Source organism: Lycium barbarum, chromosome 9, assembly GCF_019175385.1.
Source record: "Lycium barbarum isolate Lr01 chromosome 9, ASM1917538v2, whole genome shotgun sequence".
Classification (NCBI taxonomy): domain Eukaryota; kingdom Viridiplantae; phylum Streptophyta; class Magnoliopsida; order Solanales; family Solanaceae; genus Lycium; species Lycium barbarum.
In genome coordinates this window covers 120,936,301-120,950,711 of record NC_083345.1, presented here as the reverse complement: position 1 = coordinate 120,950,711, position 14,411 = coordinate 120,936,301, and the positions used below count along the sequence as shown (strand labels likewise).

The following is a 14,411-nucleotide window of genomic DNA, read 5'->3' as shown; positions in this document are numbered from 1 at the left end:
GTGGAATCAAGCTGCAATCAGTAAACTGCTAAGGTAATTGAGTCAACAAAAGGAGAAGCTTTGGATCAATTGGATACATACATAAGCAGGATCTGTTTACTATGAAAATACCAGCTCAAGCATCGTGGATGGTAATAAAAGTGATCAACATGAAGAAATACTGGACTATCCTTGAGCAATACCCTCAATTGATACAACATGGAAAATTTCACATTCACTCTGCTTATAAAGCTCTCAGAGGTGAAGTCCAGAATGTGCCTTGGAGGAAAATCATTTGCCACAACATTGCAAGTCCAAAACATGTGTTTATACTTTGAGTTGCATTACATAGGAGATTAAGGACTCAGGATGTGCTACTGAAATGGGGTATTAATGTTATCAGGACTTGTGTGCTATGCTCCAACTGACAGAAACACATCACCATCTATTTTTTGAATGTGATTTCTCAGCATCTATCTGGAAAGAGGTGATACAATTGCTTAAATGGCAAAGACAGATTGAAGCATGAGAGAATGAATGAAAATGGTTGCAACAACATAGCAAAGGAAAGAGGCCACAAGCTGTTCTACTCAACGCTTTTACAGCAACTGTGTATAGCATATGGACTGAAAGGAATGCAAGGTTACATCAGAAGAAGAGCACCAGCAAAGAGGAAATCATCCATGACTTGAAGGTTGCTGCGTGCACCAGAGTAGAAACAATAGTCAGCTTTTTGCTTTTGTTACTACTTTGTAATAGGATGTTTGTTGAATAGGTTTGATTGGAAATAGGCTACTGGAGATAGGGATGCTGGGTTCTGATTAGAAGGACAACTGGTTAGTTGTCCTTGGTTTTTTAATTCTTTACTGGTGATTAATACACAAAAAAAAAAAAAAAAAAAAAAAACATAAGTGGGGTCTTGAGAGAGTATTGTGTATGCAGCCTTACCCCTATCTTTGTTGCAAGTTTGTTTTCGATAAACCGTCGGCTCAAGTTAAGCGTATAAAAATCAAGAATGAAAAGGAAATACAATAGCGAAAAAGTCATGTTAAAAAATAAAGGAGAAGAGTACAGTAACAACAATACATAGTACAGTCGCGAAGCAAGTAAAAACATCATATAATATAAATGGGAGAAACTAATTACATAAGCTTTCTCTTGCTTTCCTGTTTTCTCCATTTAGTGGTGGGGATTAAACATTGTTATCAAATTTAATAATCTTGGACATGTCCAAAGGAAAATAAGCTGGATAATCTATACTACTTTCACAAACAATCTTTTTAATTTTCCAAAAGGTCATTCTCTGACGATCTTCTAAAATCAACCATGAGTTTGTTCAATTTCTTGTTGCTTATCCTTTGCTGGATTATCCTTGTATCCTTCTCAAAACTATCAAATAAAAAAAGGAAAAAAATGTTACTGTAGTTCTTAGTAATAAATCCACATCCTAAAAGATTAACACAAATATAATGATCAATGAATGTTTTAGATCTCTTTTATGTCATGCCATCTATTCTATAGTTCAATGCTTCCACCACCAAACTCCACTCTCCAAAAGAGTGCTGGACTTGCAACAAGAGAGGGCTTAAATGACAAATCAACAATATTTGAGATTTATGTAAATCATAATGCTTGGAGCTTGGTAAATATTACTTCGTATGTTCCATTTTAGTTGTCACTCTTTCTTTTTTAATCTTTTTCATTATAATAATAATACGTTTCTATATCCGAAAACACTTTAATCTACTATTAGAAGTCGATGAATTTCCCAGGGACATTCCCATCTGAACGATTGTCGGTAATCCAGTATTCCAACAAAAATCCGTGGGAAGTAGCTTTTGGCGGATCGTGGGGATATACATGTATTTTAATTTTTCTATCTTGATTTAGTGATATGCTCTTATAATCATAGAAATGAATACGTTCAAAAGCCACATATTCTAAAGACACTTATTTCTTATTTTTTGGTTATCCACCCGGTGTTCGGTACTAGCATTGAGGCACGACTAAATTTAGATTTGCATAAAAAAGTCTCACATTGGATGGTAAAGCGCTCCCTAACAAGGGTGACGTCATACCCATATATTGGTCAAACTCGAGACCTCTCTGGTTAAGGAAGAAGCACTTACCACTTCACATCAACAACCCTTGTTGGTTATTTTTTTTTTTCTTAAACTCATTAATTGTCCAGTCAAATACCGTTCATAAAATAAAACAAAGCATAATTCTAGGGAGATGAAAATATACCTTGGAGGGGAAGAAGGCAAAGGGGACAACTTCTTGGCAAGATTATAACCATCTTCAATTGAGTTAATAATGTGATTAAAGCACAAATATCTACCATAGCTTGACACATCTTCATAAACACAAATGTGAGCATCCACCAAGAAATCAAGATCAACAGTCACAAATACTCCATTTTCATACATCTCTGCAGCTCCTTTTAAATAAGGATTCGTGATGTTTAAATCAGGATTTATTAATAATCCTGAGTTGATTGACACCATGTTTATGCCTCTGTCCATGGCTAAAGCCCATGCTGTCTTCTCTGCTAGTGTTTTTGACAAAGCATGCCATAACTGTCCATGAATAAAACAAATTTTATTAAGATCCTAGCATTTTTAAGTTCGGACAAAAGTTTCCGAAGTTTGCTCGCGTGCATAAGTAATATGTCAAAGTTCAGATAAAATTTGTAATTTAAAGTGCGAAATTTTACAACTTCAGTCACTTATGTCTGAAATTGATTATGAAACTAAACTCATAAAAATTTATAAAACTTCGGTTATGCATTAAATGTGGATCCCAAAATTGGCTATATATGCACTAGTCCCTCATATTCGCTTTGGGTGGAGCCCGTTAAAGGGGAAACCACTCCTCTTAAATGGGGTGATTTAAAAGAACGACTTTGAAGATGGATGGTCTTGTAGTTTTTATCCTTCTCTCCCCATAGAAAAAACTTCAACCTTTTGACCTTGAAAGTTCGCCCATGAGGCAAGCGGGGATAACAAAATTAGGGAAAAGGATCAAAAATATCCTGAACTATTCGAAATAGGTTACCTATACTCTCAGTTAGTTTTTCGTGTCAAAAATACCCTCGCATTACCAAAGGAGGCCACCAATACCCCTTCACTTAACGGCTGGCCATTTAAGCTGACGTGGCAGTGCCACGTGGAAAAAATTATCCACATGGACTGCCACATCAGCCTCTCTCCCTATTCCTTTTCAGTTCAGGGGTATTTTTGACCCTTTTTTTTTGTAGTTTTTCATTTTTTTTTTTTTTGAATTTTCTACACCACCACATACCCCCCCCTACCCACACACCCACCCCCCAATTTTATTTTTTTTGTGAAGTTTTTAATTTTCTTTTCTGGGTTTTCTGCACCACCACATTCCACCCCCCCCCCCCCCCAACCACCCCAAACCCAAAAAAAAAAAAATCTTAAAAAAAAGTTTTAAAAGTTACTTTTTTTTTATTTACACCCCCTCCAAAAATTTAAATTTTTAACCACGCAAACTTTCAATTTTTATAATTCTTTTTATAAAGGTAAATTAAATATGAGTAGAAAATTCGGGAGGGGGTAGGGGGTGCGGGCGGGGGGTGGGTGTAGAGAATCAGAAAAAAAGAAAACTTTTCAAAACTTTTTTTTTTGGAGGGGTAGTGGGGTGAAAAATAAAAACTTTTTGGATTCTACTTCATATTTAATTTATCTTTTATAAAAAAATTATAAAAATTGAAAGTTTGCGTGGTTAAAAATTAAATTTTTTGGAGGGGTGGTGGGGGTGTGGGAGGGGGGGGGGGGTCATGGAGGTGTGTGATGTAAAAATCCAAAAAAAGTAACTTTAAAACTTTTTTTAAGAATTCATTTTTTTGGGGGGAATGGGGGGGGGGGGAGAAGGGGGGTTGGGTATGGGGTGATGTAGAAAATCTAGAAAAAAAAATTTTAATCTTCAACAAAAAAAAAAAAAAACTTTGGGGGGGGGTGGGGGGGAGGTATGTGGTGGTGTAGAAAATCCAGAAAAAAAAATTAAAAACTACAAAAAAAAAAAGATAAAAAATACCCCTGAACTGAAGAGGAAGAGGCAGAGAGGCTGACGTGGCCGTCCACGTGGATAATGTTTTCCGCGTGGCACTGCCACATCAGCTTAAATGGTCAGCCGTTAAGTGGAGGGGTTTTGGTGGCCTCCTTTGATAACGACAAGGGTATTTTTGACACGAAAAAAGTAACGAAGGGTATTGGCTATATATGCATTAGTCCCTCATATTCGCTTTGGGTAGAGCCGTTAAAGGGGAAACCACTCCTATAAATGGGGTGATTTAAAAGAACCACTTTGAAGGTGGATGGTCTTGTAGTTTTTATCCCTCTCGTCCCATAGAAAAACTTCAACCTTTTTGACCTTGAAGGTTCGCCCATGAGGCAAGCAGGGATAAAAAAATTAAGTTCACTTATTTCTAAACTCATTAGGTATAATTTCCTATATTATAGATTTATCCATTCGTAGGGTTCAAAATCAAAACTTGCTTGAGGGTGAGAATCTCATTCATCTCATCAAACTCTCCTCAATTTCAACAAGGAATTATGCAGTGATTATTACAATTATCTCCGAGTAATAGAACAGGAAAGACACCAATGATTTTCTTATGTAAACCAATAAAGAATAACAAAGAAATTTAAAAAGAAAAAATCGACATAGACTCTCATTTGAGTGATAACATGTTTACAACAAGACACCGGTTGTACCACATAAATTCTGAATAACGTGGTTTCTTAAGAAAAAAGAAATACTAATTCTTTTGGGATATACTAAAGAAATATATACCGCATAATTTCTGAATGAAAAAAAAATTAAATGATGCCATACCTTAAAATTACGACAAAAATTGATGTCACTCCAATTTCTTTCATCAAGATCAACAGATGAAGATATTTGTTCATCATGTCCCCAAATAATTGCAGTTGCTGAGGAAGTAAACACAACTTTTTCTATGGTGTCTGTTTGTGCACATGCTTCCAAGACGTTATGTGCTGCCCTGACTTCTACTTCTGCCATATATTCCTGCACATTTTTCACGTAGCTTTTAAATTTTACGTATTGACAGAATGACAGTACAAATAATTATTTATATATAATAAATTAATCTACTTTACGATAAATATTAATGGATAACTTGGTCAAGATCTATGATAATTAATATGAGCTGTTAATCAAGAATTGGGAGGCTTATTTATGCAAATGTCCCCCCTTTTATGATAAATTTTGATTTTGTCCCCACTTTTAAAAGTTGACAAACATATATAGCCCTTCGAAAGTTACCGTCCGAATAACATCGGGTCAATGTTTGCTCGTCCTTACAGACAAAATATTAAATTAACATAAAATATTATTGTACATTTTCTTATAAAAAATTTAATTTGCTCAAAATGGATCCTTAGATTGTGGTCTAAAAGGTCCTTAAGTTGCAACAGAAACAAAAAAATGATCCTTTACTAAACAATTGTCCCAAAAAAGGGATAACAGACAAACTTTTCACAAATTAGGATGGATCTGACTTTGATATCATGGTAAGAAATGAATGTTGGGCCTGATGTAACCCAAAAGTTAGCTTATGGGTTAAGCAATGTCCAAGACCATATGACCGAATTCTCATATCTCACAATCGATATGAGACAATCTCAGCACTAATCGTACTTAACATTTAAGCATATCACCTTAATTTCTCGCTTAATCTATTAAAGATATATAGTTTGACGTAAACATTGAGGGTGGATAACAAGATCATGTGTGGACACATGGATTTAGTTCATCAAACTTTATTCATTGTTAGCTTAACTAAAATAGGACTTCTTCTTGAATTAGCTAACCAACTATAGCTAGGCTTCATGCCACTATTTAGATCTTTCAAAATTGCCATTGTACACTATTGAACTTCTTCCTAACAAGATTTTACTGCAACGTTATAAAATATCCAAGACTGTTTCTTGATGTGTTCAACATGCTACGTTATAATTTACTTTCGTACTCTTTACACTACTAGAAATAGAGGTTTTTTTCACCGGCATTCAGTGGGAAATTAGTGTCGTAAAACATAATTTTCCGACCTCACTCCCACTGAATCAAACCAGATCACTGGGAAACTTTTCGGTGGGAAAATAGTGATTAATAGTGTTAATTTTTTGTGATGTATATAATATTTATAGATAATATAACTTCAACTCTAAATTTGAACTTTTAAATGAGAACGTGCGAGGCATACGCTCAGATAATTCAAGATGAAGTGTTGTTTATCCAAAATTAAGTAAGTTATACATCTAGTTTATTCTTTCTTAAAATTCAAACTTTTAAATATGAACGTTCACATAATGCAAAGATAAGTAATGGATGTATAAGATTTACACATGAAATGGGGATAATAGGGAGGAAAAAACGAATATTGGTGAAATAGAGTGAACGTACGTACATCATAAGTAGTGGAGTGGTCCTTGGGAGGCTCAAATGAATAAAACAAACAAGAACATCCCTTCAAAGCATCAATTATGCTATGGTAATCAAAAAGGTCCAAACAAAAAACCTTCAATCTCTTCCTGTCACATATTGACATCAACTCATCATCATCACCTACACAAATATCCCAATACCATAAACAAGAGAGCATAGATATTTCTTTAATTGGGTAGCTAGGGGCCGCTTTCAAAATACAATGGAGGCAAACAACATTGTTGAGTACTGTATTTGTAATATTTGGAGGACTTCAATTGAATAGATATATCAATTCATGAAAGAGAGTGACTTTTCCAAAAAGTCTAGTCTAAAGTTCTATTAATATATATAAGGATCCTCTTGAAGCAACATAAGTTAATTTGTAATATATATACATAAGCTTTGTTTAATTCTGAATGTAATTTCTTGTAACCCCTAAAGAAAATACGAGCAATATTTCTTTAAGAACGATATATTTTAAGACGAATTGACCCGGATAAATTTTAAATAGCCAACAAATGTGTATATGCACACACACTAAGTATATAATCTATGTATAACGGCTAAAAAAAATAGTGATCCAACGGTTATTTGTTGTAAAGATCTCTAAGTTAAACATGGCAATTATATGTTCTTCAAATTTGTTTCCTATTTCTCAACCAAGCAATTAATACAAAGTCTCCAGAATTGGAAAAAAAAAAACACTAACCATGATTTTGAACAGCAGCATGAACTGTGAAGCCTCTTTCAAGTAGCCGAATAACTAAGCTCGAGCCAAGCCGACTAGAGGCATCCGTTACACAGACAGTGTTGGAGATGCAGCATAAAGAAGCTGGTGCCATTATTAGTATTATTAGCAAAAAAGAAAAAAGCTAGAGACTTCTATAGTTCTATGTCAATAGAGAATGATGGCTATAGCTATGTAATGAATTTGGTTGGTATTTATATATGAAGAAAAGGAAGAAATGAATTGTGTCATAGGAGGGTAAGTAGAAGAAACATATATATATATATATATATTCCATGCATATATATGGAGAGAAGCAAAGCTAAAGAAGCAATTTAAAGAACGTGGGGGTTAATAGATGGTTGGCAAGTTGTTGAGTAAATATTAATTCGATTTTGGTGTTTACACAAAATCGGTGACGGATTGAGCTGAATTTTGATGGGTTAAAATAGACTTGTTAATAAATGGCTGAGTCATTAACCCGTTCAAAGGTTACTTGAACTAAAATATGATGGTTCAACCCAACACGCCCAACTCTTACCAAATTTTAATTTTTTTGCTGTGTTCTTATAATTTGTTTAATTACAAAATAAAACTAATAAACTTTTCTTTATTATGATTATGTATAACATATCAAACAAAGGAAATTACTTTTAAACATGTATCTTAAGAAAGTTTCTTATGAGTTAATTTGACTCATACATTTAGTCTAAATCGGCCTAACTTTCAAATGAGTTGAATTGGGTGACTTAAGATGAACTGGATTAATAAATAGACTTGACTCATCAACCCGTCTAAATTTGAGCAGGTCATGTTTTATAGGCTATTTTTGCTACCCCTACACTTGACTATGGCCAATGATTTATACAAGAACATTTAAAGGCCACTAGAATGTCACACTAGAGACATCATGAACTAATGACCTACACCGATTTTTGAACCCTCTTTGGAGCCGGTTTGGATCGGCTTATTTAGGTGTTTTTAAGCCAAAATAATTTTTTAGCACTTTTGTAGTGTTTAGATATGATAAAAAACGTGATTCTAAACATTTATTTTTAAGTTAAAATAAGTCAAAAGTTATGGCTTAGTGTTTTTAAGTCAAAAGCCATGATCCAAACAGGCTCTGGGTATTTTATCGGACTTTCTTCTAATGTTATTACCTTATTTGTGCAATTATCTTTTTGCTAATTAACTTTACTATCAATAAACACAGTGACGGAGCTACATGTATTCAAGGGGTGTCAATTGACATCTCTTCATTGGGAAATTACATTACGTAGCTAGGTTAATTTTTTTTTTTTTTTTTTTTTTTTTGTATACGTATTATATATCGACTCTTTTTTACTTCTTCCTGAGTTTACCCTTTTATATTTTGACACCTCTTAATGAAAATTTTGATTCCAACACTGAATAAGCACCGAATGAGATAAATATTTACCGGTGGTTGTTTGTCTATAAAATTGGTAGATTTAGGATTGTAGGTGAAGTCACAATCTTGCTGATAAATGAAGTTCATAAGATAGGATTTTGGTTTGGACGTGGCAATTTGTGGTAGCGTACTATAGAGAAGCCATACTACCACAAGAAACACCTACTTCCCAATTTTGTCTTTACCAAAAAAATAGTTACATCTGCCTATCTTGTCTTTGTTCACATTGTTGATTAAGTGTACACGTTCTAAGACACTCATTTGACATCATGGTTTAAAGTAAAACATTGCAAAATAAGAGTTTTGTTCACCAGCGCCTGTTCTGCTTTCACGCTTTTCGCTTCCAAAGTTTTCTTGAAGCGTACGAGATCATTCTGTCGAGTTTCATTAGATATAATTCTCTCAAGCATTAATATTTGATTGGGGTTCGAGCGTTGAGAATGAAATTTTTTTATTGGGAGCATTGTCACTAAAATGGTCCCTGCAACGTGCGATTCAAATTTAGTCGGACTCCAATACATGTATTGGACACCGGGTGAGAAATCAATAACAAACAATCTCATAAGCATCTTAGTATACTCTACTTGTGATATTATCAGGAACAAGAATTAAGCATGTTTGGCCTTGCGACTAAAAACTGCTTATTTTGAGAAGTGTTTTTTTAAAAAGTGCTTTTCAAAAAAGTACTTTTTGGTGAGAAGCCGTTTGAGTGTGGCTAATTCATTTAAAAAGTATTTTGGGCTGCTTTTAATAAGCAGATTGTGTTTGACTATTCTTCTTTAAAAAGTAATTTTGAGTGTCAAATTACGAAAAAGGACAAGTATCAACAAACGTTTACTATCAAGATTATTTTACAGAGAGAAATTATTTTAAATATCTATTGTGAAAGACTTTAATTAAGTTTTTACTTTTTTAATTAAAATTTAAAAGTACATATTAAAATTTCAATAATATAATACATAAAAAAATATTAAAATATTGATATAATATTAACACGATGATTTAAATATACTAAAACAACTACAACCAAAATAAAATTCAACAAATATTCTCGGAATTCTTCTAATCGAAAAATTCAAAACAAACTAACTTCAACATGAGTTGTGAAAAGAAATACTAATATATATAAGTACTACTTGTTATATTAGCTCTGTTCATGGATTTATTGTCACTATATTGAAAGCGTCATCATTAGGTTCTACCTATGAATTTAATGTATCATTATTCATTAGCGTTTTGGGCCATACGATCTATTTTCTTTTTTCATCCAAAAGAATTTTCACCAGTCCCCAAAAAAGATAATTACGGCTAATTTCTCATAATAAATAGAATATAAAAGGTGAAAGCTAACTTTATACTACGTAAAATAAAATAAAAAATTATTAATTAGAAATAAATGGATTAATGAGGAATATATTTGGTAATTATGTATAATGATTGAGATATTTTTGTCTTGAAAAAAATAATTTTCTGCTTCTGCTTTTTTCAAGAAGCAGAAATTTTCAGCTTCTCTCCAAATGCAGAAAAATTGCTTCTGTTTTTACTTAAACGTAATTTTACTAATTCGCCAAACACCTCAAATATTTTTTTAAGAAAATGCTTTTCTAAAACAAAAGCGTTTTAGGCCTTAACACAGCTGGGACAAACTAGCCCTTATAGTCGACCTATTTCAAAAAATGGCCTTCTACACGGCAACACTAGCTAATTCAGCCGACTTTTTGTTCTTTTGTTTATTCTTTCAAGTTAGTTTTTTTCTATATATGTAATTGAATATCGTTATCACTCTAGCTTAGAAGTAGTTGTCCTCCTTTACGAAATGGTCAGTTATATGAGTCCGTTTGGATTAGTTGAAAAAAATTGACTTTTAAGCATAAGTGCTTAAAATATTTTTAAGTGCTCAAAGTTATTTTATAAATACGCAGTTACATGTTTGGATAAAAGTGCTTAAAGAGTTTTTAGATATAAGGGTAGTATTGGAATTAACAGAAAATCTAAGGGATAAAAAGATAAAATTGTTGGTCAAATCAAAATGACTTTTCAGCAAAAAAAAAAAAAGTTGGGTTGAGCAACTTCTTGGTTTTGGCTTATTTTAAGCACTTTTTAATTTAATTTAAGTTGTTTTTTATTTTTACCAAATACTCAAATGAGTTAAAAATGACTTATAAGCTGGTTTGACCAACTTATAAGCCAATCCAAACGGGCTCTATAACTCTTATTTGTTTTCTGGTATGAGGTTTTCAAAAAATGACTTTTTATTATTATCATTTTAATTCTGTACAATATTGCAAACTGTTAATTTTACAACTTCAAATATATGTGTACCCTCACGACGATGTCTGGGAGTGTACTTCAATTTTTCTTCTTTCAGTTCCGCAAGTATGAATAAAAAAACATCCTTTTGTAATGTTTATGCATCTATGCAGGTCTAGAAACTTATATTATGAAATTTTGTATTTAATCTCATTTTTTTGTGATATATATGATATTCTTAATTTTCTTTATAAAATATCCAATATTAAATATCCATGGAGCTTACGTCTTACATTGCAAGCAGGGCCGTTTCAACAAGATTGGGAGCGTAAAGCCAAACTTCAGAGAGAGGCATTAATTTTTTTTGAAAAAAAAAAAGAGAGGAAAGATCGTGATATATATTTTTATTTAAAGTCTAATTTTCTTGCTCTTTTAGATGCGAGTCATTAATTACTATTTTATAATCGTCAAGAACAATGCAAAGTTGTTAACATTTTTTTCTAAAAACAATTCAACTGACAATATAGCTAATCAATCACGTGACTAAAAAAATTGCTTCACTTTTTTTTATTTTTTTATAAAAATTGTGTACCCCCTCTGTCTCAATTATGTGACACAATTTGAATTTCGAGAGTCAAACTTTCTTATTTTTATCGTGAATTCGGACATACAATCTTTAAATTTTTTGAAAAATAATTTAAATATTTACAAACTATATAAAAGTATTATAAGTTACAATAATTTTTTAAATAAACTAGAAATAAAACTTAATAAAAAAATGGGGCTCCAAAAATTGGGGACCCAAAGCCGAAGCCCTGATTGCAGGACTTACACCTCGTATCAAGTAAAATGCATCGCTTTACGCTTGTGTTAATTAAAGCTACTGGTTGTAATTTCCTTGAGTGTTCTAACCACTATAATAATGTGGTTTAATTTTCGGATCTCCAATTTGCTAGTTTAATTTCATTGAAGTAAGTACGTAAATATTATTATCATTTACATGGCTGATTTCGTGTGTATGTAGGAAACACAATATTAATCTCTCGAGCATACTCTTATTTCATGTCACTACCAATAATATGGAAGTTCACTTTTCCACGTTAGGTGTTTTGCAACTACTAGTACTAAAATAATCAGTTCTAAAGTTATACGTTCCTCCCCGACATACCCCAATGTTATGACACTATAGCCAACGTCAAAATTATCTCTAAACATATGGAGTTTAATTTTGTGCATCAAGAACTAATATTGTTTTATATATCCTCACGTTAAATTGATCTACAGTAACAAGTGTAACTTTTTATATCAAACCTGATATTATGACTTCAGAACAAAAAAAAAAAAAAGGGTAATAACTAACTAAGATCAACAGGAATACTTAACAGGAGTAAAGGCATACTTTTTGTTTTTTGAAGCTTAGACTAAATTTCTAACTACTTAGTTTAGACGATAAACAATATAATGGAAAACGACTAAATAGAAAGCAAGCGTCATCAAGACATGCAGAGGGACTTCCACCATTAATTATCAGTCTTAGATTCGAGTTCTATGAGAATAGAATTTTATTTGATAGACAGCGTATTTTTTTAATGGGTCATACACGATGCGTATCTTAATTTTAGTCGAGCAATTGATACCGAATACTACTACAACTTCTATAACTGTAACAATCTCAAGTTGATATTGGATACCGAATAATTATACCAAAAAAAGACGCTGAACAAGAAAGAAGCTATAAAATTCCTTGTCGTAGGATTGTAATAAAGAAAATATGGAAATAATTTATAAGAAAAACAAGAGTTTACATCACCAGTTGATACGTACACAGTAGGTATAGAACAAATAATAAATCACGGCACTTGTTCCAGAATTATCTAAGTCGTTTATGTAGAGTACTCTTTTACATGCTTTTTCTACATCCAAACTAATTTTGGAGGGGGGAAATACCCACCACTTTACCATTCATTTGATTGATAAGTCTCACGTTACATTAGCTAAGGACATATATGAATCTAGTATATATGTTTAGTGTTGGACATATATCACCTCATGAACTAATTTAGTGGGGTTAAATTAAGTCAAAGTTAAAGTTTTTTTCTCTTAATTTTGATGTTGGGTTACCCAATAATTGGCCCCATGTTATTTATGTTTCATGTGTCTAGTCTTATGCGTACTAGAAGGGAGAGCGTCGGGGTAAGAGACGTTAAAGGCTCACATCGACTGAATATTTTGATTAAATATTTTGACTTATATCTTGCATTAAAACTGAATTTTAGTTTTGTGGTTTGGGTGAAAGACTTAACGGTTCAAATTATACACTGAATTTTCTCTTGGGTATCAAGTTATGAACTGAATTTAAGACTATTCAGTTCAGGCCAACATATAGAAACCTCCAATCTTATATATCTTTGGCTAACATAGTTAATGGAGAAAAAAAATTCACTAATTCTCTCTTTTTGGACAGTTATTCAGTAAATGACCCTCTTTTTATTTATTTCACAACTTATAGACCTTTAAGACTAGGGTCAAAGATAATTTTTGAGCAAACTGAACATCATATGAGAAAATATTAGACCACAGTCTAAAATTTTGTAAGTTACCAAACTCTAGACAGCTAATGTTTAGACATTAAAATTGAGAAACAGATGAACAAACATTATACCAAACCTAACATTATCTGAAAGTGTAATTTTCAACACCTATATTTGCATAATTTTTAAAAATAGGAGCAAAATCTAAATGATGACCTAAAATAGACATTTGTGTAAATCGGCCGTTAATGGCTATACTTGCATAATTTTTAAAAATAGGAACAAAATCTAAATGATGACCTGAATCTAGACACTTATGTAAATCGGCCGTTTATGGATATCTCATTAGATTCAGAGCTGAGTGGTATCTTGGTAGCCCGAAAGGGCCCATTCTTTTGAACTTTTCTCGTGGGATTTTGTTTACAGTTCTTTTTATATTTAATACTAAGTTACTAACCATTTTCATGAAAAAGGGGGAGTTTATAAGTAGCCCATCAAGAAGTATTACAGGGATCTAAAATTTGAACTTTATAGATTTTGAATTCTAGGATAGAAATCTCAAGTGTTAATTTTTAATTGAATTTTAAATATGATTTGTATACATGTCTACTGAACTTCTTATCACGAATTAATTGCACGGTTTGTTCTTCAAATGGACTGGTCTTACATTTTTTTCCTTCAAATGGGTGTTATTTAATTTTGTCCTTCGAAATCGAACTTATGCTAACAGGGCATTAATTTCTTTAAGAGTGCTGACATAACTTGTAGATATTATGATGCGTAAATTATACCGCTCTAGGCACAAGTTTCATTTTGAAGGGCAAAGATGAAAGACTAGATGAAGGACAAAACTGAAGACTATCACAAAGTAGGGACAAAAGTGCAAATGACCTCTCCTTATCACACATACAAGGTTCGGGCCATGACTATTATGTTTTGCAGCCCATGAGAAGAAATTTGGGCCTTTGTTCTTTTTCATCAGAGGCCCAATAACCTAGGTCCGCTTTGAAAAGTATTG

General features: G+C 32.5%; 1 protein-coding gene across 2 annotated transcripts; it reads right to left on the bottom strand.

Annotated features, from left to right (window-relative positions):
* Positions 1–476: 476 nt before the first annotated feature.
* Positions 477–7,459, bottom strand: LOC132609723 (cinnamoyl-CoA reductase-like SNL6). 2 transcript variants are annotated; one of them, XM_060323850.1, is made up of 5 exons: positions 7,166–7,459; positions 6,437–6,594; positions 4,840–5,034; positions 2,227–2,558; positions 477–677 (listed from the first exon to the last, which is right to left on the bottom strand). In XM_060323850.1, the coding sequence occupies exons 1-5, from the start codon at positions 7,296–7,298 to the stop codon at positions 623–625; spliced, it is 873 nt and encodes a 290-aa protein (XP_060179833.1). In that variant the 5' UTR covers positions 7,299–7,459; the 3' UTR covers positions 477–622. The 2 variants fall into 2 exon arrangements, with proteins under 2 accessions (XP_060179833.1, XP_060179832.1); XM_060323849.1 differs by lacking the exon at positions 477–677 and adding an exon at positions 1,070–1,368 and having other exon boundaries at positions 7,166–7,456.
* Positions 7,460–14,411: the final 6,952 nt, after the last annotated feature.